This window comes from Sapajus apella, unplaced genomic scaffold, assembly GCF_009761245.1.
Source record: "Sapajus apella isolate SASKATOON/1434 unplaced genomic scaffold, GSC_monkey_1.0 scaffold37, whole genome shotgun sequence".
Classification (NCBI taxonomy): Eukaryota; Metazoa; Chordata; class Mammalia; order Primates; family Cebidae; genus Sapajus; species Sapajus apella.
Genome location: NW_022436977.1, coordinates 19,896,280 through 19,921,385, shown reverse-complemented (window position 1 = coordinate 19,921,385; position 25,106 = coordinate 19,896,280). Strand labels below are relative to the sequence as shown.

The 25,106-nt window shown below is 39.8% G+C and overlaps 1 protein-coding gene and 1 long non-coding RNA gene across 5 annotated transcripts in view; both read left to right on the top strand.

Moving 5' to 3' along the window:
- Positions 1–19,398, top strand: part of SLC28A2 (solute carrier family 28 member 2) — a 75,912-nt gene extending 56,514 nt beyond the window's left edge. The window contains exons 17-18 of one of the 4 annotated variants that reach the window (XR_004274901.1): positions 14,046–14,129; positions 19,137–19,398. Coding sequence is in view for 1 of the 4 variants with exons in the window: in XM_032297578.1 (XP_032153469.1) it covers positions 12,284–12,305 (22 nt within the window). In the remaining 3 variants the exon portion in view is untranslated. Of the gene's footprint in view, positions 1–12,283; positions 12,656–14,045; positions 14,131–19,132 lie in introns of those variants that run through there. The other 3 variants (XR_004274900.1, XR_004274902.1, XM_032297578.1) reach the window with 3 other exon arrangements.
- A 1,395-nt stretch (positions 19,399–20,793) lies between these two features.
- On the top strand, positions 20,794–22,308 carry LOC116564449. Its single transcript, XR_004274904.1, has 2 exons — positions 20,794–20,825; positions 21,758–22,308. It is a non-coding gene; the product is annotated as an uncharacterized LOC116564449 (long non-coding RNA).
- Positions 22,309–25,106: the final 2,798 nt, after the last annotated feature.

The window sequence follows — 25,106 nt, the reverse complement described above, 5'->3', positions numbered from 1 at the left end:
TTTTTTTGTTGGGCTGTTAGTGTTTTTAAAAAATCTATTTTTATTAGGCCGGGCGCGGTGGCTCACGCCTGTAATCCCAGCACTTTGGGAGGCCCATGTGGGCGGATCACAAGGTCGAGATCGAGACCATCCTGGCCGACATGGTGAAACCCAGTCTCTACTAAAAATACAAAAAAAATTAACTGGGTGCGGTGGTATGTGCCTGTAGTCCCAGCTGCTCGGAAGGTTGAGGCAGGAGAATTGCTTGAACCCAGGAGATGGAGGTTGCAGTGAGCCGAGATCGTGCCACTGCACTCCAGCCTGGCACCTAGCAATAGAGTGAGACTCTGTCTCAAAAAAAAAAAATCTATTTTTGATACCAGGCACTTAGTAGATATATGAGTTGCAAAGTCCAATTCTTTTTTTTTTTTTTTTTTTTTTGGAGACGGAGTTTCACTCATGTTACCCAGGCTGGAGTGCAATGGCGCGATCTCCGCTCACTGCAACCTCCGCCTCCTGGGTTCAGGCAATTCTCCTGCCTCAGCCTCCTGAGTAGCTGGGATTATAGGCACGTGCCACCATGCCCAGCTGATTTTTTGTATTTTTAGTAGAGACGGGGTTTCACCATGTTGACCAGGGTGGTCTCGATCTCTTGACCTCGTGATCCACCCACCTCGGCCTCCCAAAGTGCTAGGATTACAGGCTTGAGCCACCGCGCCCGGCCGCAAAGTCCAGTTCTTTAGGTTGTCTTTTCACTTTCTTGGTAATGTCCTGGCATAAAAATTTTAAATTTTGACACAGTCCATTTTACCTATTTTTTTCTCTTATTGCTTGTGCTTTTGGTGCCATATCTAAGACTTAATTGTCAAATCCAAAGTGATACAAATTTACCTTGATGTTTTCTTCTAAGAGTTCAGTAGTTTTTGTTTCTATATTTAGGTTCTTTTTTTCTTCTTTTCTTTTCTTTTTTTTTGAAATGGAGTCCTGCTCTGTCACCTAGGCTGAAATGCAATGGCATGATCATCTCAACTCACTATAACCTCCACCTTCCAGGTTCAAGGCATTCTCCTGCCTCAGCCTCCCAAGTAGCTAGGATTACAGGCATGCACCAGCACACCCAGCTAATTTTTGTATTTTTAGTAAAGACAGGGTTTCACTGTGTTGGCTGGGCTGATCTTGAACTCCTGACCTAAGGTGATCTACCCGCCTTGGACTGCCAAAGTGCTGGGATTTACAGGTGTGAGCCACCATGCCCAAGCTTTTTTTTTTTTTTTTTTTAAATCTATTTTGAGTTACTTTTTGTATATGGTGGTTTTTTTTTTTTTTTTTTTAAATCTGTTTTGAGTTACTTTTTGTATGTCAGTTACTTTTTGTATATGTATATTCTTTTGAATGTGGGTATCCGGTTTACCCTGAACCACTTTTTAAAGAGATTATGTCCTCCCTATTGAATGGTCTTGGCACCCTTGTTGAAAATCAGTTGTCCATAGATGTATGGGTTTACTTCTGGACTCTCAATTCTATTATCTTGATGTTTATCTCTGTCCTTATGCCGGTACCACACACTGCTTTGATTACTGTAGCTATGTAGTAAGTTTTGAAATTGGAAACTATGAGTCTTCCAACTTTGTTATTTTTTCAATATTATTTTAGATAATCAGGGCCCCTTGCAATTCCATATGGATTTGAGAGGGTCAGCTTTTCCATTTCTGAAAAAAAAAAGGCATTGGAATTTCTATAGGAATTGCATTGAATATGTAGATCATTTTAGGTAGCATTACTGTCTTAACAATATTAAATCTTCCAATTTCTAGTAGATGAATATGAGATATCTTTTCATTTATTGGGGTCTTCTTAAATTTCTTCTAGCAACATATTGTAGTTTTCAGTGTACCAGGCTTTCACCTCCTTAGTTAAATTTATTCATAGATATTTTATTCTTTTGGATGCTATTATAAATAAGACTGTTTTCTTAATTTACTTTTTGAATCATTCTTACATGTCCACTACTAATTTGCACTGAAATCTTCTTTTTTTAATTTTATTTATTTATTTATTTATATTTTATTGCACTTTATGTTCTGGGGTACATGTGAAAGACATGCAGGATTGTTGCATAGGTACATACATGGCAAAGTGGTTTGCTGCCTCCATCCCCATCACCTATATCTGGCGTTTCTCCCCATGTTATCCCTCCTCAACTCCCTACCTCCAGCTGTTCCTCCCCTAGTTCCCCCCAACAGACCCCAGTGTGTGATGCTCCCCTCCCTGTGTCCATGTGTTCTCATTGTTCAACACCAGCCTGTGAGTGAGAACATGCAGTGTTTGATTTTCTGTTCTTTTGTCAGTTTGCTGAGAATGATGGTTTCCAGGTTCATCCATGTACGAACTCATCGTTTTTTATAGCTGCATAGTATTCCATGGTGTATATGTGCCACATTTTCCCTGTCCAGTCTATCGTTGATGAGCATTTGGGTTGGTTCCAGGTCTTTGCTATTGTAAACAGTGCCGCAACGAACATATGTTGCATGTGTCTTTATAATAGAACGATTTATAATCCTTTGGATATATACCCAGTAATGGGATTGTTGGGTCAAATGGAATTTCTATTTCTAGGTCCTAGAGGAATCGCCACACTGTCTTCCAAAGTTGTTGAACTAATTTACACTCCCACCAACAGTATAAAAGTGTTCCTATTTCTCCACATCCCCTCCAGCATCTGTTGTCTCCAGATTTTTTAATGATTGCCATTCTAACTGGTATGAGATGGTATCTCAATGTGGTTTTGATTTGCATTTCTCTAATGACCACTGATGATGAGCAGTTTTTCATATGTTTGTTGGCTTCATATATGTCTTCTTTTGTAAAGTGTCTGTTCATATCCTTCACCCAGTTTTGAATGGGTTTGTTTGTTTGTTTCTTGTAAATCTGTTTTAGTTCTTTGTAGATTCTGGATATTAGCCCTTTGTCAGATGGATAGATTGCAAAAATTTTTTCCCATTCTGTTGGTTGCCGGTTCACTCTAATGATTGTTTCTTTTGCTGTATGGAAACTCTGGAGTTTAATTAGATGCCATTTGTCTATTTTGGCTTTTGTTGCCAATGCTTTTGGTGTGTTAGTCATGAAGGCCTTACCTATGCCTATGTCCTGAATGGTTTTACCTAGGTTTTCTTCTAGGGTTTTTATGGTGTTAGGTCTTATGTTTAAGCCTTTAATCCATCTGGAGTTAATTTTAGTGTAAGGTGTTAAGAAGGGGTCCAGGTTCTGCTTCCTGCACATGGCTAGCCAGTTTTTCCAACACCATTTATTAAACAGTGAATCCTTTCCCCATTGCTTATTTTTGTCAGGCTTGTCAAAGATCAGATGGTTGTAGACGTGTGGCATTGCCTCTGAGGCCTCTGTTCTGTTGCATTGGTCTATATCTCTGTTTTAGTACAAGTACCATGCTGTTTTCATTACTGTAGCCTTGTAGTATAGTTTGAAGTCAGGTAGCATGATGCCTCCAGCTTTGTTCTTTTTGCTTAGAATTGACTTGGCTGTGTGGGCTCTCTTTTGGTTCCATATGAAGTTTAAGGTGGTTTTTTCCCATTCTGTGAAGAGGGTCATAGGTAGCTTGATGGGGATAACATTGAATCTATAAATTACTTTGGGTAGTATGGCCATTTTCACAATATTGACTCTTTCTAACCATGAGCATGGAATATTTTTCCACCTGTTTGTGTCCTCTCTTATTTCCTTTAGCAGTGGTTTGTAGTTCTTGAAGAGGTCCTTTACATCCTTTGTTAGTTGTATTCCTAGGTATTTTATTCTCTTTGTAGCAATTGTGAATGGCAGTTCATTCTTGATTTGGCGCTCTTTAAGTCTGTTATTGGTGTATAGGAATGCTTGCAATTTCTGCATATTGATTTTGTATCCTGAGACTTTGCTGAAGTTGCTTATCAGTTTCAGGACATTTTGGGATTGGACTATGGGGTCTTCGAAATATACAATCATGTCATCTGCAAATAGAGACAATTTGACTTCCTCCTTTCCTAATTAAATACCCTTTATTTCTTTTTCTTGCCTGATTGCTCTGGCTAGAACATCCAATACTATATTGAATAGGAGCGGTGAGAGAGGGCATCCTTGTCTAGTGCCAGATTTCAAAGGGAATCCTTCCAGTTTTTGCACATTCAGCATGATATTGGCTGTGGGTTTGTCGTAAATAGCTTTTATTATTTTCAGATACTTTCCATTGATACCTAGTTTATTGAGAGTTTTTAGCATAAAGGGCTGTTGAATTTTGTTGAAGGCCTTCTCTGCATCTGTTGAGATAATCATGTGATTTTTGTCTTTGGTTCTGTTTATGTGGTGGATTACATTTATAGACTTGTGTATGTTGAACCAGCCTTGCATCCCCGGGATGAAGCCTACTTGATCATGATGGATAAGCTTTTTGATGTGTTGTTACAATTGATTTGCAGTATTTTATTGAAGATTTTTGCATCAATGTTCATCATGGATATTGCCTTGAAATTTTCTTTTCTTGTTGAGTCTCTGCCGGATTTTGGTATCAGGATGATGTTGGTCTCATAAAATGATTTGGGAAGGATTCCCTCTTTTTAGATTGTTTGGAATAGTTCCAGAAGGAGTGATACTGTCTCCTCTTTGTATGTCTGGTAGAATTCAGCTGTGAACCCATCTGGACCTGCGCTTTTTTTGGTTGGTAGGCTATTAATTGCTGCCTCAACTAGCCCTTGTTAACCTATTCAGGGTTTCCACTTCTTCCTGGTTTAGGCTTGGGAGGGTGCAAGTGTCCAGGAATTTATCCATTTCTTCCAGGTTTACTGGTTTATGTGCGTCAGGTTGTTTGTAGTAATCTCTGATGGTAGTTTGTATTTCTGTGGAATTGGTGGTGATATCCCCTTTATCGCTTTTTATTGCATCTATTTGATTATTCTCTATTTTCTTTTTTATCTATCTGGCTAGTGGTCTGTCTATTTTGTTGTTCTTTTCAAAAAACCATCTCCTGGATTTATTAATTTTTTGAAGGGTTTTTTTGTGTCTCTATCTCCTTTCGTTCTGCTCTTAGTTATTTCTTGTCTTCTGCTGGCTTTTGAGTTTTTTTGATCTTGCTCCTCTAGCTCTTTCAATTTGGATGATAGGGTGTCGATTTTAGATCTTTCCTTGCTTCTCATGTGGGCATTTATTGCTATAAATTTCCCTCTAGATACTGCTTTAAATGTGTCCCAGAGATTCTAGTACATTGTGTCTCCATTCTCGTTGGTTTCGAAGAACATCTTTATTTCTGCCTTCATTTCATTCTTTATCCAGTTAACATTCAAGAACCAGTTGTTCAGTGTCCATGAAGTTAGTTTCTGAACCCTGAGTTCTAATTTGATTGCACTGTGGTCTGAGAGACAGTTTGTTATGATTTCCGTTCTTTTGCATTTGCTGAGGAGTGATTTACTTCCAATTATGTGGTCAATTTTAGAGTAGGTGCAATGTGGTGCTGAGAAGAATGTATATTCTGTGGATTTGGGGTGGAGAGTTCTGTAAATGTCTATTAGGTTTGCTTGGTCCAGATCTGAGTTCAAGTCCTGGATATCCTTGCTAATTTTCTGTCTTGTTGATCTATCTAATATTGACAGTAGAGTGTTAAAGTCTCCCACTATTATTGTGCGAGAGTCTAAGTCTCTTTGTAGGTCATTAAGAACTTGCTTTATGTATCTGGGTGTTCCTGTATTGGATGCATATATATTTAGGATTGTTAGCTCTTCTTGCTGCATTGATCCTTTTACCATTATGTAATGCCCTTCTTTGTCTCTTTTGATCTTTGTTGGTTTCAAGTCTATTTTATCAGAGACTTGGATTGCAACTCCTGCTTTTTTTTTTTTTCCCTCTCTATTTGCTTGGTAAATCTTCCTGCATCCCTTTATTTTGAGCCTATGTGTGTCTTTGCATGTGAGATGGGTTTCCTGAATACAGCACACTGATGGGTTTTGACTTTTTATCCAATTTGCCAGTCTATGTCTTTTGATTGGGGCATTTAGCTCATTTACATGTAAGGTTAATATTGTTATGTGTGAATTTGATCCTGCTATTTTGATGCTAGCTGGTTGTTTTGCCCATTCGTTGATGCAGTTTCTTCATTGTGTAGATGCTCTTTATCATTTGGTATGTTTTTGGAGTGGAAGGTACTGGTTTTCCTTTCTATGTTTAGTGCTTCTTTCAGGAGCTCTTGTAAGGCAGGCCTGGTAGTGATGAGATCTCTGAGCAATTGCTTGTTCGTAAAGGATTTTATTTTGCCTTCACTTATGACGCTTAGTTTGGCTGGATATGAAATTCTAGGTTGAAAGTTCTTTCCTTTAAGGCTGTTTAATATTAGCCCTCACTCTCTTCTGGCTTGTAGGGTTTCTGCCGAGAGATCCACTGTGAGTCTGATGGGCTTCCCTTTGTGGATAACCCGACCTTTCTCTCTGGCTGCCCTTAGCATATTTTCCTTTATTTCAACCCTGGTGAATCTAATGATTATGTACCTTTGGGTTCCTCTTCTTTAGGAATACTTTTGTGGTGTTCTCTGTATTTCCTGGACTTGAATATTGGCTTGCCTTGCTAGGTTAGGGAAGATCTCCTGGATAATATCCTGAAGAGTGTTTTTCAGCTTGGATTCATTCTCTCCATTACATTCAGGTATACCTATCAAATGTAGATTAGGTCTTTTCACATAATTCCATATTTCTTGGAGGCTTTGTTCATTTCTTTTTACTCTTTTTTTCTCTAATCTTGCCTTTTTGTATTATTTCATTGATCTTCAATCTCTGATATCCTTTCTTCTGCCTGGTCAATTCGGGTATTGAAACTTGTGTATGCTTCGTGAAGTTCTTGTGTTGTGTTTTTCAGCTCCATCAACTCATTTATATTCTTCTCTGTTTATTCTCGTTAGCATTTCATCAAACCTTTTTTCAAGGTTCTTAGTTTCTTTGCATTGGGTTAGAACATGTTCTTTTAGCTCAGAGAAGTTTGTTATTACCCACTTTCTGAAGCCTGTTACTGTCAATTCATCAGACTCATTCTCCATCCAGCCTTGTTCCCTTGCTGGTGAGGAGCTGTGATCCCTTGGAAGAGGAGAGGCATTCTGGTTTTGGGTGTTTTCATCATTTTTGTGCTGGTTTCTTCCCATCTTTGTGGATTTATCTACCTGTGGTCTTTGTAGTTGGTGACTTTCGGATGCTGTCTCTGAGTGGATGTCCTTTTTATTGATGATGAAATTCTTTCTTTCTTTTTTTTAAGTTTTCCGTCTAACAGGCCCCTCTGCTGTAGGACTGCTGGAGGTCCACTCCAGACCCTGCTTGCCTAGGGATCACCTGCAGCAGCTACAGAACAGTAAGGGTTGCTGCCAGTTTCTTCTTCTGTTGTCTTTGTCCCAGAAGGATACCTGCCAGATGTCAGCCTGAGCTCTCCTTTATGAGGTGTCTCTTTGGATATATGGGGGTCAGGGAGCTGCTTAAGGAGACAGTCTCTCCCTTATAGGAGCTCAAGTGCTGAGTTGTGAGCTCTGTTGTTCCATTCAGTGCTGCGGGGCAGGTATATTTAAGTCTGCTACAGTGGAACTCATAACCGCTTTTTTTTCCCAGGTGCTCTGTCCTGGGAAGGTGGGGCTTTATTTATAAGTTCCTGACATTCTGTTGCCTTTTTTCAGAGATGTGCTGCCCAGTGAGGAGGTAGCCTAGTCACAGTCTGCCAACAGAGGCATTGCTGAGCTGCCATGGGCTCTGCCCAGCTGCTGTGTGAACTTCCTTGTGGTTTTGTTTATAGAGGTATAATCAGAACTGCCTCAGTAATGTCAGACTGTCTCTGTAATGGCGGACTGCCTCAGTAATGGTGGACTGCCTCGGTAATGGCGACTGCTTCGGTAATGCTGGACTGCCTCAGTTGTGGTGGACTGCCTCAGTAATGGCGGACACCCTTCCCCCAACAGAGCTGGACCATCCTGGGTCCAGCTGTGCTTGCTGTGAAATTCTCAGTCCAGAGTGTTTCAGATTGCTGTTCTTTATGGGGGTGGGACCCACCAAGCTAGGTTACATGGCTCCTTGTTTCAGCCCCCTTTTTTTTAGTTGAATGGGTGACTGTGTCTCCCAGGCGTTCCAGGTGCCAGTTGAAACTGTGCCCAGATTTGTGTGAGTTTTTGTGTGGAGACCTGCTGCGCCGGCTGAAACAGCCGTAATGGAGACTTGTAGCACTTTTCCACCCAGAATCTCCTGGTCTGTGGGCAGTAAAAATTCATTTCAAAATGTGATGTTCACTTACCCTCTGCGTTCTCACTGGGAAATGCACTCCAGAGCTGTTCCTATTCTGCCATCTTCTGCACTGAAATCTTCTAAGCTTTTCATTAACTGTGTCACTTTGTAGTTATTCTCAATTCATAAATTATCCAATAATATAAAAAATATTTATTATTTAAGAATATCTTTAACTCCTGAGCACAATTCGAGTTTCTCTTTCTTATTTTATCTAGTATAGTGTCCTCTTTACTTATAGGTATTCAGTAAACTCATTAATTTACCAATTTTTATTCATTATTTATTTATTTTTTGAGACGGAGTTTCGCTCTTGTTACCCAGGCTGGAGTGCAATGGCGCGATCTCGGCTCACCGCAACCTCCGCCTCCTGGGTTCAGGCAATTCTCCTGCCTCAGCCTCCTGAGTAGCTGGAATTACAGGCACGTGCCACCATGCCCAGCTAATTTTTTGTATTTTTAGTAGAGACGGGGTTTCACCATGTTGACCAGGATGGTCTCGATCTCTTGACCTCGTGATCCACCTGCCTCGGCCTCCCACAGTGCTGGGATTACAGGCTTGAGCCACCGCGCCCGGCCTTCATTATTTATTTTTAAATTTTAGAGTCAGGGTCTTGCTCTGTCACCTAGGCCAGAAGGCAGCAGCACTCAAAGCTCATTGCAGACTCATACTCCTGGGCTCAAGCAAAGCTTCCTCTCAACTTCTCAAGCAGCTAGTACTATAGGTATGCACCACCATGTCCAGTGAATTTTAAAGTTTTTTGTAGAGCTGGGGGCTCGATATGTCACCCAGGATGGCATTGAACTCCGAGGCTCAAGTGATTCTCTGTCTTGGCCTCCCCAAATTCTGGGATTATAGGTGTGAGCCACCAAGTCCAGCCCTTGATTCATTACTTTAAAAAATGCAAAATCATATCATCTAAATATCTATCCATGCTTTCTTTCTATTCCTGTTAACATTGCCTTAGGCACATGCAGTTTCTCCCTATGTGATATTCAGGCTTTTTAATATTGCCTTTTCTTCTTTCCTAAATCTTGGTGGTAGTTTGTTTTCGTAGTCTGGATCAAGATCAAGATTGCTGCTGGCTACCTCAACTTCTCTTTGATTCATCTATGTTGCTCTTAAGGGAGAAAGAGAGAGAAAGGGTTCAGGTTCAGGTTCAATAATTAAAATACCTCTTCCACGAAGCTTCACCTAGACTGATTATTGAAAGCTAAAGCTGATTACCTCTCTTTTTCTATCTCATATGCATGAAATTGTAATTGCTCCAGTATCATATCTAATTATGTACTCACTCTTGCCTTAATTAAAATGTATTTAAAATCGCAAAATTAGACGTTGAAGGAACCTTAGGAATATAATGCAGACTCCCAGTTAAATGTGTTTGAATGAGCACATTCACTTATCACTGCTGCCTATCCAAAGTCTTCTAAAATGTCAATATATTCCAAATGCATAAACCCACAAGGACAAAGAAACTGGATAAGAAGATGACAGTGACTACATTTTAGGAGTTGTAAAGCAGAGACAAGAGTGGAAATTGACCTAGCAGAGTGATAACCCATTAAACTATTAATGAGAGACGCTCAGAGCAAGCCAATTCCCAGAACTCCAGAAAAGCTTAGGTATTAGAGGTGCTACATATCTCTGAAAGGAGGAAAGTGACTGGAAAAAAAAAAGCCATCGTTGAGGACAGGGATACTTTACTGTAAATGAGACTTAAACAAAAGCCAATATTAGACAGTGACAACCCAGCTCCCTTCTCCAACTCAGATCTTAAGAATGCTGCAACCAAGCTTACTCTCTTCAACCAAGCTTACCCTCTTCAACCCACAGGAAACTGGAAAATTCCTCTTTGGGAAAATGTTCCAGCCCAAGATGGGGGAAAACCTTTCAGGTTTAATAAGATCATCCTACACTGATCAGCCCCACCTCCTACTGTGCCTCATCTCTGCTATTGGTGTCACTGTTCTTTTTTTTAGTTTAGTTTATTGTGGTAAGAACACTTAACATGAGATCTACCCTCTTAACAAATTGTTAAGTGTACAGTATGTTTTTGTTGTCTATAGGCACATTGTCCTGCAGCAGATCTCTAGAGCTTATTTATCTTGTTTAACTGATATTTTATGCCTGTGATTTGTCACTGCTCCTAAAAGATCACCTTCAGACAATAAAGGAATTTCTTCAGCATGAAGGACAGAATGAACAAAATGGAACTCAGAGGAAATCAAGGCAATGGAGATGGCAGGAAAATGTGTTTAAAAAACACCTACTGTCTATTCTTGTTGCTAAGAAAAGATGTCATATCTCCCCTCTTTCCAAAGAAAGGAGACTTTGCAAAGGAACACTGGGAAGGAAAGAGACCCTTGGAAGTGGAAAATGCTATAGCAGAGAAAAAATTCAAAAGAAGGGAAAGAAAATAAGGCGAGAAAAATAAAGTGGTTTCCGAGGACTGAAACCATATAGTTTACTGTTTAAATTTACAAGGCATTACTCTTTCAGTCTCTTCACAAATAAAACTTTACTATTAAAGTTACCTCTTTCATGAGGCAATAAAAGAAGCAAATAACCTTGTTTATTCTGGGATTTATCTCCCCCAAAACCTGTTAAAATAAACATCAAACTGTCTAATTTACCAATAGATAGCATTAAGTGATAGATTACTCCCAAAAAGCCTTTTTTTTTTTCTTTTTCTTTCTCTCTCTCTCTCTTTTTTTTTTTTTTTTTTTTCTTTTTTGGAGACAGGATCTTGTTCTATTGCTCTGGCTGGAGTACAGTGGCATGGTCATAGCTTGCCACAGCCTTCAACTTCTGGACTCAAGTGAGCCTCCCTTCTCAGCCTCCTGAGCAGCTGGGATCACAGGCATACACCATCAAGCTCAGCTTATTTATTTATTTTTTGGTAGAGACAGGGGTCTCACTATGTTGCCCAGGCTCGTCTCAAACTCCTGGGCTCAAGTGATCCTCCCTCAGCAGCCTCTCAAAGTGCTCTGATTACAGGCATGAGCCACCAAGACTGACACCAACACTCTGAACCCGTCACCTCAAAATCCTTACTGTGTCCACCAACCCTAAACTATTAACCTTATCCAACCAATTCTGATCAAGCCCTAGCACTGAAAGACCTGTCTTAAACCAGACTTCAAAACTTCATAAATATCTCAACTTTTCACTGCCCCTTCTGAGAGGCTACTAAGACCCTATCAAGTTAGTGTTCTTCCTTACTTCCGTAGGAATATAGTTATCTTTGTTTAATCAATGGGTTGTTTAAGTGATATTTTGGTGGAGCCAAAATTAGCCAAAATTTCAAAAATTAGTACAAAAAGATACAATGGGAGATAGAAGAAAAAAGAAAAGCAAGTTAAAAGATCAGAGATCTAACATCTGAATAATATAGTAGAAATTTCAACAAGAGAAAGAGAAAATATTGGGAAGAAAAATACTAAAATAATTTGAAGGCTGAGTGCAGTGGCTCATGCCTGTAATCCCAGTACTTTGGGAGGCCGAGGGGGCGGATCACTTGAGGTAGAGTGTTCGAGACCGGCTTAACCAACATGGAGAAACCCAATCTCTACTAAAAATACAAAAACTAGCTGGACATGGTGGTGCATGCCTGTAATCTTAGCTACTCAGGAGGCTGAGGCAGGAGAATTGCTTGAACCTGGGACGCAGAGATTGTGGTGAGCCGAGATTGAGCTGCCCTCTAGCCTGGGCAACTCCAACTCAAAAAAGAAAAGAATTTGAAAAAGTTTTCCAGAACTGGTGCCCACAAATTTCTAGAATACAGGGCATGATGAAATCAAAGTAGACCCACACCAAGATTAAAATCATTGTAAAATTTCAGAAACGTTGAGACGTATAGAAAGCTGAGGGAAAAGTGCTTGGTTGCCTGCAGATTAAGATTATTGCCACCAGATGGCAAGAATGCCACCAAGGCTCTACTTCTAAGATTTTTGTTTCATTTTCTCTTCAGAGCTTTCCAACACATTAGAAAGAGGTTTCTCATTTGGCTTCTCTCCATCTAGTCTGGCTCCATCAGAGATCTGACTCTTTTCTTCCTAAACGGATCTGCTAGAAGGACACTGTATAATCAGCCTGGAGGAGTAAGTACATTCTTTTTGAAGAATTGGCTCATGTGGCTCTGAGGTTAAAAAAAAAAAAAGGCTTTTAAGAGAATGAACTCTGGATTACAGTTGTCTGTTGTGGACAGAAGAACTTCTGTCATGCAGGGATTCCACAAAGCATTCATTCATTAATTCATTCTCCCAACAAGTTTTATTGGTGATGACTATATGATGGGTACTGTGTTAGGCACTAGGAATCCTTTAGTAGAAGAAAATCCGACATGAAATTTGTCTTCATGGAGATTAAATTCTGAGGAGATAAACATTCCATAAATATATATACACACACATATATAAACAAATATATGTAACTATATACATATATATATATTTAAATAAATTGTGATAAGTGCTATGAAAAGATAAGTATGTGGAGAAAAAGAGACCTATTAGGTCCCTAAGGAATCTGATGGATTCCTGTAAGAGTGGAAGTAAGCAGATCAGCTAGGAAGCTATTGCAGTTTTCTAAGAGGGAGTTTAAGGGAGAGGGTGGTGCCAGAGGAAAGAGAAGTAGATGAATTCAAGAGAAGTTGGAGGTAGAATTGACAGGATGTGGTCATTAGATCTGGGAAGTTAGAAAGCAGATCCATTAAAGATGACTCCCAAGTCTCTGGATGAAGCAAATGACTAGGTTGATGGGATTACCATTTTCTGAGGTGGAGAAGGCTTGGGGAGGAAGAAGTTTTGGAGGAGGGGATGGTGGATAGAATCAAGAGTTCAGGGGCCTGGTGTGGTGGCTCACACCCGTAATCCCAGCACTTTGGAAGGCCGGGGTGGGTGGATCACCTGAGGTCAGAAGTTTGAGACAAGCCTGGCCAACATGGTGAAACCCCACCTCTACTAAAAATACAAAAAAGTAGCCAGGCATGGTGGTGTGCGCCTGTAGTCCCAGCTACTCGGGAGGCCGAGGTAGGAGAATTGCTTGAACCCCAGAGGCAGAGGTTGCAGTGAGCCAAGATCAGCCACTGTACTCTAGCCAGGGCAACAGAGTGAGATGCTGTCTCAAAAAAAAAAAAAAAAAAAAAAGAGTTCAGGGTAGAATATTAATTAAATTGGGCCTTCTCCCCAGGCATTTGGGTTCTGGTTTAGATGCCACTGGTCCAGGCTAGAATGGGGTTTGCCCTGATCTACTGTATAATAGAATGACTTGGCCTGGTTTATTTGGTTTAAATTGGCAAACAGTTGGCATTCATTAAGTTAAAAATTGTTGTTAACACAGTGCCCCTACAGAGCAATAGAAAAATCAGCTTAAATTTGTAGTGTCTTTTCTGATGTGGGCATTTGAGAGTTAAAGAGAACTGTCCAGGTTGACACCTATAATCCTAGCACTTTGGGAGGCCGAGATGGCGGGATTGCTCAAGGCCAGGAGTTTGAGACCAGCGTGAGCATCACAGGGAGACCCCATCTCTAAAAAAAATTAAAACATTAGCTGGGTGTGGTGGCACACACCTGTGATCCCAGCTTCTCAGGAGGCTGGGAGGTGGGAGGATTGCTTGAGCTGGGAGGTTGAGGCTTCAATGAGCCATGTTTGCACCACTACACTCCATCCTGGGCTACAGTGATGCCCTGTCTCTAGGGAAAAAAAAGAAAAAAGGAAAAAGAATGGGCCAGAGCATCTTTTACATTTTTTGTTGTTGTCAGTTGTTTGTACTCCATTCATAAGGGGTACACAGTCTCGAAGATAAGAAGCTTCTGGAAAATGCAAGCCTAGTTGTTTTGGTGGATCCTTCTGAATGATTATGCACAGGTAAGATCCTGAGTGTGATTGTGAGGTGGCAGAAAGGAAAACTTCTTCCATTGACTCTGAAATAGAGAATATATTTGTCTTATTTTGTCCCCAATATAATGCTTAATAACATACTTACACAGTAAGTGCTGAATTGAAGCTGCTCCACCTGGGTTGTTTTCAGTCTCCAGACCTGAGTTGAACTCTCTGGAGGATTTGAAACCCCTCTTCCCAAAGAGCTGCTACATAATTAGCTATGTGCTGAGACAAGGTACCTCTCTGGACTCACCAGAGCTTAGGACCTCATTTTTAGGGGTGCTAGGAAAAAGACACTTCTCTTTCCTTCTTCCTACACCCACTTCCATAGAGGTCTTTTGCCACCATCAACAAAGTGTTAAGTCAGAATTTAAAATCAACTTAGCCCTCAGCATCGATGTTTTCATTTGTAACCTTGAGGTGGAATAGTTGGTCATATACTATGCCCATAATCAGCAGTTACCTCAGTCTTTTTCTTTGATTCATGCCTTGCCTTCTCCTTGTGCCCTACCCTTTTATTTAGAGTATATGCTATTTTGAGGGCAAGAATTGTACTTTTTAAACTTCATATTTCTGTGCAATTTATTTTCGTCTCATTTGTGTAATACAAATGTATATTTTAAGTAGTACAATGTGATGTTTTGATATACATAAACACAGTGAAAGGATTGCTACAGTCAAGCAAATTAACATCCATCTCCTCACAGTTACCTTTGTGTTTGTGTATGTTTGCATGTGTGTATTACGATAGCACTTGAAATCTTCTCTCCAGCAATTTAGAACAGTACTTTATAGCATGAGCAAGGGGAAGGAATGGCCTGGGAGAGCTTTAGCTCCCTCTACCAATTTTCATAAACCCCACAACCCCCTCCAGAATAGTAATTAATACATAAAAGTTTGTAATTATAAATAAAAGCATATTTTTGGCCGGGCACAGTGGCTCATACCTATAATCTCAGCACTTTGGGAGGCCGAGGTGGGCAGATCGGTTGAGGCCAGAAGTTCGAAACCAGCCTGGCCAACAGAGCAATACCCCATCTCTACTAAAAATACAAAAGAAAACAAAAAAAAACCCATGAGTGTGGTGGCATATATCTGTTGGGCCCAGCTACTCTGGAGGCTGAGGCAGGAAAATCGCTTGAACCTGGGAGGCAGAGGCTGCAGTGAGCTAAGATCGCAGTACTGCACTCCAGCCTGGGTGACAGAGTGAGACCCTGTCTCAAAAAAAAAAAAAAAAAAGAAAGAAAAAAAATTAAAAGCATGTTTAGAACACACATTATTTACTATGCAGCCTTGAGATAAGTCCTCTAGCTTCCCCTTCCTGCCAGATTGCCACCCCTAGTTTCCCTTGTGAAAAATCTGCCACTCCCACTGCTCAAGAAAGCTTTAACAAACTGTTGTTAAAGAACAGGAGCCAATGCCTGGTGAAGGCTGCAATATTCCTCTGAAAGCTGAGGTTATGTTGTTTTTGTGCTGGCAGCCTGTTCTCTAGATTTGCAGGAGATTCACCCTTATAAAACTTGAGGTTCTTATTTTCCTGATCCAAAGCCTTTTATTTAATAAATTCTTTGGGATAAGATTTTATTTAATAAATTATTTGGGATAATTATATGTCTAAAGCCCTCTGAAAAGTCCCACTTGAATTTTTATCTGAAATGGTAAGAAGAAAATCAGGCTGCACCTGGAATCTGGACTTAGTTTTAAGTTCTTTCAAAGCAATGCAGATATGGAATATTTAGACAAACCACAATTCTGGAAAGTTTTTTAAGTGGAAAATTTTGGTTCTAAGCTTTTGGAGAGGATAGTTTGGAAACATCACACCACAGTTATGCCTCAATCTAAATAATAAAATGTGTAAAATAGTTTTTCTATATATTATTTTCCCCAATTCAAAAGATTTTATCCTAGTCCCAGATTTTTTCATAAAAATTATAATTGTTTGATAGTATAATCAGTCAAAAAACCAAAATATGAGGTTTACATATTGAAAAGGAGGTGAAGGGCTGGGCACGGTGACTCATGCCTGTAATCCCAGCGCTTTGGGAGGCTGAGGTGAGTGGATCACCAGGTCAAGAGCTAGAGACCATCCTGGCCAACATGGTGAAACCCGTCTCTACTAAAAATACAAAAATTAGCTGGGTGTGGTGGCGTGTGCTTGTCGTCCTAGCTACTCAGGAGGCTGAGGTAGGAGAATTGCCTGAACCCAGGAGGCAGAGGTTGCTGTGAGCTGAGATCGAGCCACTGCACTCCAGCCTTGTGACAAAGTGAGACTCCACCTCAAAAAAAGAAAAGAAAAGAAGGAAAGGAAGTGGTAAAATTGTCATTGTTTGCAAATGGCATTATCATATGTATCTGGGAAGCCTAAGGGAATCAACTTAAAAGTTATTAGAAATAATAAGAGTATTCACTAAGGCAGTCATTGCAAACAATACATAAAAATTAATAGTATTCTTATAAAAATTAATAGTATTCTTACATTCCAACCACAACCAGTTCAAAATATCACAGGTAAATTATTTTGATCACAAATCAAAACAACAATAACAACAAACCCTAATAGGAAGTAAGCAGGACCTAGATGAATAAAAATATAAAACTTAATAGAGAACATAAAAGGATTGATCTCATGTCAAATTGTAATCCCCTGTGTTGGAGGAGGGACCTGGTGGGAAGTGACTAGATTATGGGGATGGACATCTTGCTTGCTGTTCTTGTGATAGTGAGGGAGTTCTCATGAGATCTGGTTATTTAGAAGTGTGTAGCACCAACAGAAATTACAACAAAAGCCAAAATTGGCAAATGAGGTCTAATTAAACTAAAGCACTTCTGCACAGCAAAAAAATCTATCATCAGAGTTAATAGGCAATCTACAGAATGGAAGAAAATTTTTGCAATCTACCCATCTGACAAAGGTCTAATATCCACAATGTACAAGGAACTTAAACAATTTATAAAAAAAAAACAACCCATCAAAAACTGGGCAAAGGATATGAACAGACACTTCTCAAAAGAAGACATTTATGGGGGCAAAAAACATGAAAAATGGCTCATCATCCCTAGTCATTAGAGAAATGCAAATCAAAACCACAATGAGATACCATGTCATGCCAGTTAGAATGGTGATTATTAATCATGAAACAACAGATGCTGGTGAGGCTGTGGAAAAATAGGAATGTTTTATACAGTTGGTGGGAGTATAAATTAGTTCAACCATTGTGGAAGACAGTGTGGTGATTCCTTAAGGATCTCAACCAGAAATACCATTTTACCTAGCAATCCTATTACTGGGTATGTATCTAAAGGATTATAGATCATTCTACTATAATGACACATGTACACATATGTTTACTCCATCACTATTTACAATAGCAAAGTCTTGGAACCAGCCCACATGCCCATCAATGATAGATTGGATGAAGAAAATGTGGCACATATACACCATGGAATACTATGTAGCCATAAAAAAGAACGAGTTCATGTCTTTTGCAGGGACATGAATGAAGCTGGAAGCCTTCATTCTCAGCAAACTAACACAGGAACAGAAAACCAAACATCGCATGTTCTCACTCGTAAGTGGGAGTTGAACAGTGAGAACACATGGACACTGGGAGGAGAACATCACACACCGGGGCCTGTGGAAGGTAAGGGGGAAGGGGAAGGAGAGCTTTAGGACACATACCTAATGCATGTGAGGCTTAAAACCTAGATGGCAGTTTGATAAGTGCAGCACACCACCGTAGCACATGTATACCTATGCAACAAACCTGTACATGTATTACAGAACTTAAAGTAAATTAAAAACATAAATGAATAAAAAATATAAGAAAAGTGTGTAGCTGCTCTGCCTTCACTCTCTTCTCATGCTCCAGCCATGTAAGGCATTGCCTTGCTTCCGTTTCACCTTCTACCATGATTGTAAGTTTTCTAAGGTTTCCCTAGCTATGCTTCCTGTACAGCCTGCAGAACCATCAGCTAATTAAACCTCTTTTATTTATAAATAAAATAAAAGTATTGATCAGAAAATTCCATTTTATATCCTTCCTTTCTTTCCTTCCTTCCTTTTCTTTTTTTCTTCTTTCTTTCTTTTTGAGACAGAGTTTTGCTCTTCTTGCCCAGGCTGGAATGCAATGGCATGATCTTGGCTCAGTGCGACCTTGGCACAACATGATCTTGGCTCACCATAACCTCCTGGGTACAAGCAATTCTCCTGCCTCAGCCTCCACAGTAGCTGGGATTACAGGCATGTGCCACCACACCTGGCTAATTTTGTGTTTTTAGTAGAGACAGGGTTTTTCTATGTTGGTCAGGCTGGTCTTGTACTCCCAACCTCAGGTAATCCGCCTGCCTCAGCCTCCCAAAGTGCTGCGATTACAGGCTTGAGCTACTAGCCTGGCTTATATCCATTTTTTCTCTATTAATCTATGGATTCAATGAAATCCCAACAAAAACTATAATTAAATTTTTTTGGTAACTTGACTTGATTTTTAGTCCAACTGCAAGAATAGTTATGTAAAATTGACTCCACAAAAATTTAAATAGTGGTAAGGGATGATTTGGCTATGGCAGCCAGTCTCCAGCATGGCCCCAAATGATCTCTGCCTCTTGGTTTTCACACCATGGAGTATCCCTCCTATTTTGTACCAGAGTAGAGTTCCCAGATTAAATATAAGATGCCCAGTTAAATATTAAATTTTAGTTAAACAATGTATAGTGTTTTGGTATGTCTCAAATATGTTTATATGCATGAAATGTACTAAATAATTCATTGCTTATTTGAAAATCAAATTTAACTGGGAATACACTGTTATTTGTTAAATCTGGGAACTTTATTAAACCAGGGTTGGTCTGTGTGACCAATAGCATAAGATAGAAGTAATGGAACATCACTTCTGGGATTAGGTTAAAAAAGACTGTGGTTTTTATCTTGGGCATGTGCACTCTCTCTCTCTCCCAGTCTCAGTGTCTCTCTTTGTCCTCTCACTCTGGAGGAAGCAAGCTGCCATGTTGTGAGCAGCCCTTGTGGAGAAGTCTGCAAGGCAAGGAGCTGAAACCTCTGGCCAACATCAAACAAGGAACTTATGCCTGCCAACAACAACAGGAGTGAGGTTAGTAGTGAATCTTTCAGCCCCAGTCAAACCTTGAGATGCCTGCAGCCCCTACCAACACCTTAACCGCAACCCCATAAGAACTCCTGAGCTGGGGCCACCCAGCTAATAAGCTGCTCCTAGATTCCTGGCCCTCAAAAATTATGTGACATAATAAATGTTGGTTTAAGATGCTGAATTTGGGAGGGTAATTTGTTATGCACTAATAGATAACCAATACACTGACCTAATTAGATATTTAATCACAAAGTTACAATGATTAAAACAGTTTGATATATTATGCAGAAATCTATACTTCAAGGGAACAGCATTGAGAGTCTAAAAATAGAATGCCCATATGAGGGTTTTGTATATGACTCAGGCATCATTTTAAATCAGTGTGGAAAAGATTAGTAAATAAATGACATTGGGATAATTACCTAGCCATTTATTTTATTTTATTTTTTTATTTTTTGAGACAGAGTCTCGCTCTGTTGCTCAGGCTGGAGTGCAATGATGCATCTTGGCTCATGCAGCCTCTGCCTCCCAGGTTCAAGTGATTCTCCCACCCTAGTCTTCCAAGTAGCTGAGATTATGTGCCCACCACCACATCGAGCTAATTTTTGTATATTTTTGTAGAGACGGGGTTTTGCCACCTTGGCCAGGCTGTGAACTCCTGACTTCAAGTGATCTGCCTGCCTTGGCCTCCCAAAGTGCTGAGATTACAGGTTTGAGCCACCGTGCCCAGCCCTAGCCATTTATTTTTAAAATAAATTTTATTGTGTATTTTGAGGTTTACAATAATATTATGGGATGCATATGGATAGGAAAATGGTTACTATTGTGAAGCAGATTAACATATCTGTAATCTCACATAGTTACTTTTTTGTGTGTGATAAGTGCAGCTAAAATCTGGTTATTTAACAAAAATCCCTAATCCAATACAATTTTATTAATTTTAGTCCTTATGATGCAGATTAGATCACTAGACTTGTTCATCCTACTCACCTGCTACTTTGTAACCTTTGACTTATGTATCGCCATTTCCTCTCCTCCCACCCAACCCCTGGTAACCACTGTTTTACTTTCTATCTCTATACATTTGAGGTTTTTTTTTTTTTTTTTTTTTTTAAAGATTTCACATATAAATGAGATCAAGCAGTATTTTTTTCTTTCTGTGTCTGGCTTATTTCACTTAGCATAATGTCCTCTGAAGTCCATTCATCTTGTGGCAAATGACAGGATCTCCTTCTTTTCAGTAGCTGAATAGTATTGCATTTTATATATATGTATATATACACAGTTTCTTTGTCTATTCATCTGTTGATGATATTTAGATTGTTTCCATATATTGGCTATTGTGAATAGCCAACCTGGGAGTGCGGATATTTTTATGAGATGGTAAATTCATCTTCTTCGGGTATGTAACACAGAAGAGGGATTGCTAGGTCATATGGTAGTTTTATTTTTTGGGACAGGGTCCCACTTTGGTTGCCCAGGCTGGAGTGCAGTGGTGCAAACTTGGCTCACTGCAGCCTCAACCTCCAGAGCTCAGGTGATTCTCCCACCTCAGTCTCCTGAGTAGCTGTGACAACAGGTATGTACCACTATGCTTGGCTAATTTTTTGTATTTTTAGTAGAGATGGAGTTTTGCCATGTTGCCTAGGCTGGTCCCAAACTCCTAGACTCAAGCAATCAGCCAGCCCCAGCTTCCCAAGGTGCTAGGATTGCAGGCTTGAGCCACCATGCCTGGCCTTAATTTTAATTTCTTTAGGAACCTCCATACTGTTTTTTATTATGGCTGTACCAATCTCCATTCCTACCAACAGCGTACTGGGATTCCCTTCTTCTTACATCACTTAGCCAGTTAGAATCTTGCCAAAAATAAAGAGAATCTCCTGTCTCTGGATTAAGCTTTCAAATGAAATGAAATGAAATGGAAATTTTAGAACACCAAAAAGCAAAAACCAGTTGAAAGGCTTTTATTGTTCCTTTATTCCCTATCTAAGACAATGCTACACAATATTTATATATTACCTTTTATATATTGTATAACTTGCCCAAGTTGAGAGTATCTCAAGTATATGTGTAGTCCACGCTCCCCAGGCTGATATGGCTTACATGGTCTTGCAGCTGAATAGAGTTTGCATACGACCCATAGTCATAGTTCCCTGGCAGTACCGAGTGACTGCTTCAAGGAAGGGGGAGATGGTTTCTGATCTCTCTTAACACTTCCACCAGGCAAATACTGTGTGCATTTTGTCATATTGCATCATAGCTTTCTTAACTTCATGTAAGGTAATTTCACTGGTGACATCCACACACAATTTTATTTCTTCAGTGAAACTGCTAAGGAGCTAAGCACTAAATCCATCGTTTTCTTTTCTTTCTTTTTTTTTTTTTTTTTGAGACAGAGTCTCACTCTGACCCTCAGGCTGGAGTGCAATGGCATGATCTCTGCTCACTACAACCTCTGTTACCCACGTTCAAGTGATTCTCGTTTCTCATTCTGAGTAGCTGGGATTAGAGGTGTGCGCCGATACACCCAGCTCATTTCCGTATTTTTACTAGAGGTGGGGTTTTGCCATGTTGGCCAGGCTGGTCTCAAATTCCTGACCTCAAGTGATCCGCCCACCTCGGCCTCCCAAAGTGCTGGGATTACAGGTGTGAGCCACCGTGCCTAGCCTCCATCTCAGTTTTCTAACAGAATCATTAAATAGCAAGTAAGCATTAACGAAGAAGAGTGTGACTTCTTACAAGTGTTCTGCAAACATTGCACATACTCTTTCCATATTGTAATATACACACACACACACACACACACAGAGTCTGGGAAGGATCACATAAATCCTATCAAAAATTTCTTAATAATCATAATTCGTTAGCTCCATCATCTTACTAAAAGAAAATGAAAACAAATCATTACATGTTAATAATAGAGAATTTGCCTAAAGTTTCCCATAGCAATCTACTAAAAAATTTAAAATATAGTTTTAAAAAAACATAGTAAAGAACAAAGAAGGCCATAGAATGACCCATAATCTCAATACCCAGATATGCTTTTTGACATAAAAAAAAAAGTAATACATTAATAGAAATTCAAATATTCCAATAGCTTTTTAGAAAAAACAGGACACTACATTTAATGCTTTGGTGTACAGTGTGACCCAATTTTAGAGAATGTGTCTGTTGGTGGAGAATGCATCTTTAGAGTTGATGGATTATGTTATTTCCAGACTTTTTTCTTTGTGTATTTTTAATATAGATGATATGTACATATGTAAAATGTATATACTTTTTTGGATTTTTTTTCACTTAATATTATCATGTAAACATTACATTAATGCTTTTTAAAAGTAATGATTATCTTTTTAATGTAACTTATTTAATTAAATAAGATTTAATTTAAATATTATATTGTCATTAGCTTAGCCATTTTCCTACAGTTGTTTCCAGTGTTTGCTCTTATAATTAATATTTTTTCCCAAGTCAAACTGTATCCAGCTTTATTAAAGATACTTTTCATAAACAATTATGATATTTCAGGCAGGACATGGGCAGACCATCGCTAATAGCATACAACAACGTTCAAACTTCCTCCTTCAGTGGACCATCAAAATCAGAAAGCCACTATAAAAACCAATGAAATCTTTGATGCTCTGAATAGGGAAAGTTTCAACTGACGGTTGACATTCCACATTTAGCATGTTATTTAACACATTTTTACAAACAGACCCTGACTTTCAGGAAATGAAATGAAAATGGCAGAATATATCTGAAGATCCACCATCTACAAATGGAACTGCCACTCAGATTGACGTTGTTTCCCCACGTCAATCAATCCAGATTCAGAGACATTCTATTAGTGACATATACCCCTTTCTCCCTGTAAAATAAAGTGTTTAGTGTCCTAACAACATAACTTTAAAAAAAGTAAAATAGCATTCTGCATTTTTATAAAACTTCATAAAAAATCGTATTGAAACCTCCTTTGCAAAAATTATAACAGTGAGAGAAATCTAACCTGACTCCAACTTGCTTCTAACCTCACATGCTAACTGCCTTTGCTCTTCCTGGGCATAGGCCAAGCTAACTATAGGAGGAATTTAGGGTATAGTTTTGTTTTGTTGTTGTTGTTGTTGTTTAGACAGAGTCTCATTCTGTCACCCAGGATGGAGTGCAGTGGTACCATCATAGCTCACAGCACCCTCAACCTCCTGGGCTCAAGTGATCCACCCACCTCAGACTCCCAATTAGCTGAGACTCAGGCATGTACCAACACACCCAGATAGTTTTTAAATTTTTTGTAGAGATGGAATCTCACTGTATTGTCCAGGCTGGTCTTGAACTCCTGGGCTTGAGTGATCTCCCCACCTTGATGCCCCAAAGTGCTGGGATTACAGACATGAACCACTTCACCCAGCCAGCCTATAGTTTAACTTTGAAGAAAGGATGGTAACAGTCCCTCCCCAAACTGACCCCATCTGGGGAGTTAAACTGCCTTTGTAAGGCTAATGAAAGGCCACAAGGTTAAGATTATGGGAGGGACCTGAATTTTGCTAAAATGTGTGCATGGTTAAACAATTGTTCCCTAGCTTGGTTTTTCTATAATTCTTTACTGCTCAGAGGTGATGTAGCTAGAGATCACAGGATTTGTAACTTCCTCAGTTGCTCCTATAGATAATTTACTATTGTGGAACCTCAGATTAGTTTTTGAGATATTTTTCAGACTTTTGCATTCTGGCAACTAGCTGAGTCCACCTGGACCTGTGACTCATACCAGGGAACTAACTGAACCAGTCCTGTGACTCCCCACCCAGAGATTGACTCAACAAATAAATATTGTTTTGGACATGCCTATGATTCGATTCCATTCTCAGCTAATCAGAAGCACTCATTCCCTAGCCCCCTGCCTGCCAAATTGTGCTTAAAAACCCTAGCTTCCACGCTTTCAGGGAGGTGGATTTGAGAAACGTCTCCTGTCCATCCACTCAGCTGCCTTGCAATAATTGAACTCTTTCTCTACTGCAACACTGCTGTCTTATTGTATGGGCTTTTCTGTGCAGTAAGCAAGAAGAATCCATTGGGCTGTAATAGTATTTCAAACTGGATAGTCACCAGAAGTACAGATTTATAAAAAATGCACACACTTCACTTGAGATTTCCAGTACCTTCAGTTTTCTGTGCCCTCTCTATTCTGACATCTTCATTTTTTGCAGGGTTATTCACCTCTTTGTCAGCATTGGCTCTTCTCCCCTTTGGATACTTTCTCTCCCTTCTTTGTAGGGGCATTTTTAGGCATCAGCTCTGGCTTTGTGAGAGCATGCTTAGCAGACAGCCTATGGATCTTCCCTGTGGTTTGTCCTTTGTCTTGGCCTTATCTTCTTTGGCATTCCCTTCAGCCATTCTCTTGGGCATTGGTGGCAATGGTGGCAACATGTAGGTGCTGGCTGTGGGGATGCAGTGGTGAATGGGGATGCAGTGGCACATGGGCTTTGGTCAGCCTAGGGGTCGTTCTTACCTCTTTTTCACACTGTTCCTATAATTAATGCTTTTTGCTTTTTTTTTTTTTTTTTTTTGAGTTGGAGCCTCACTCTGTCTCCTAGGCTGGAATGCAGTAGTGCGACCTCAGCTCACTGCAGCCTCTGCCTCCCAGGCTCAAGTGGTTCTCCTGCCTCAGCCTCCTGAGTAGCTGGGATTACAGGCATGCACCACCATGACCGGCGTGGGATTTCACCATGTTGGCCAGGCTGATTTTGAACTCCTGACCTGAGGTGATCCACCTGCCTCGGCTTCCCAGAGTGCTGGAATTACAGGTGTGAGCCACTGTGCCTGGCCTCACAGTCTTCTTAATCTGGATTCAACATTCATATTCACA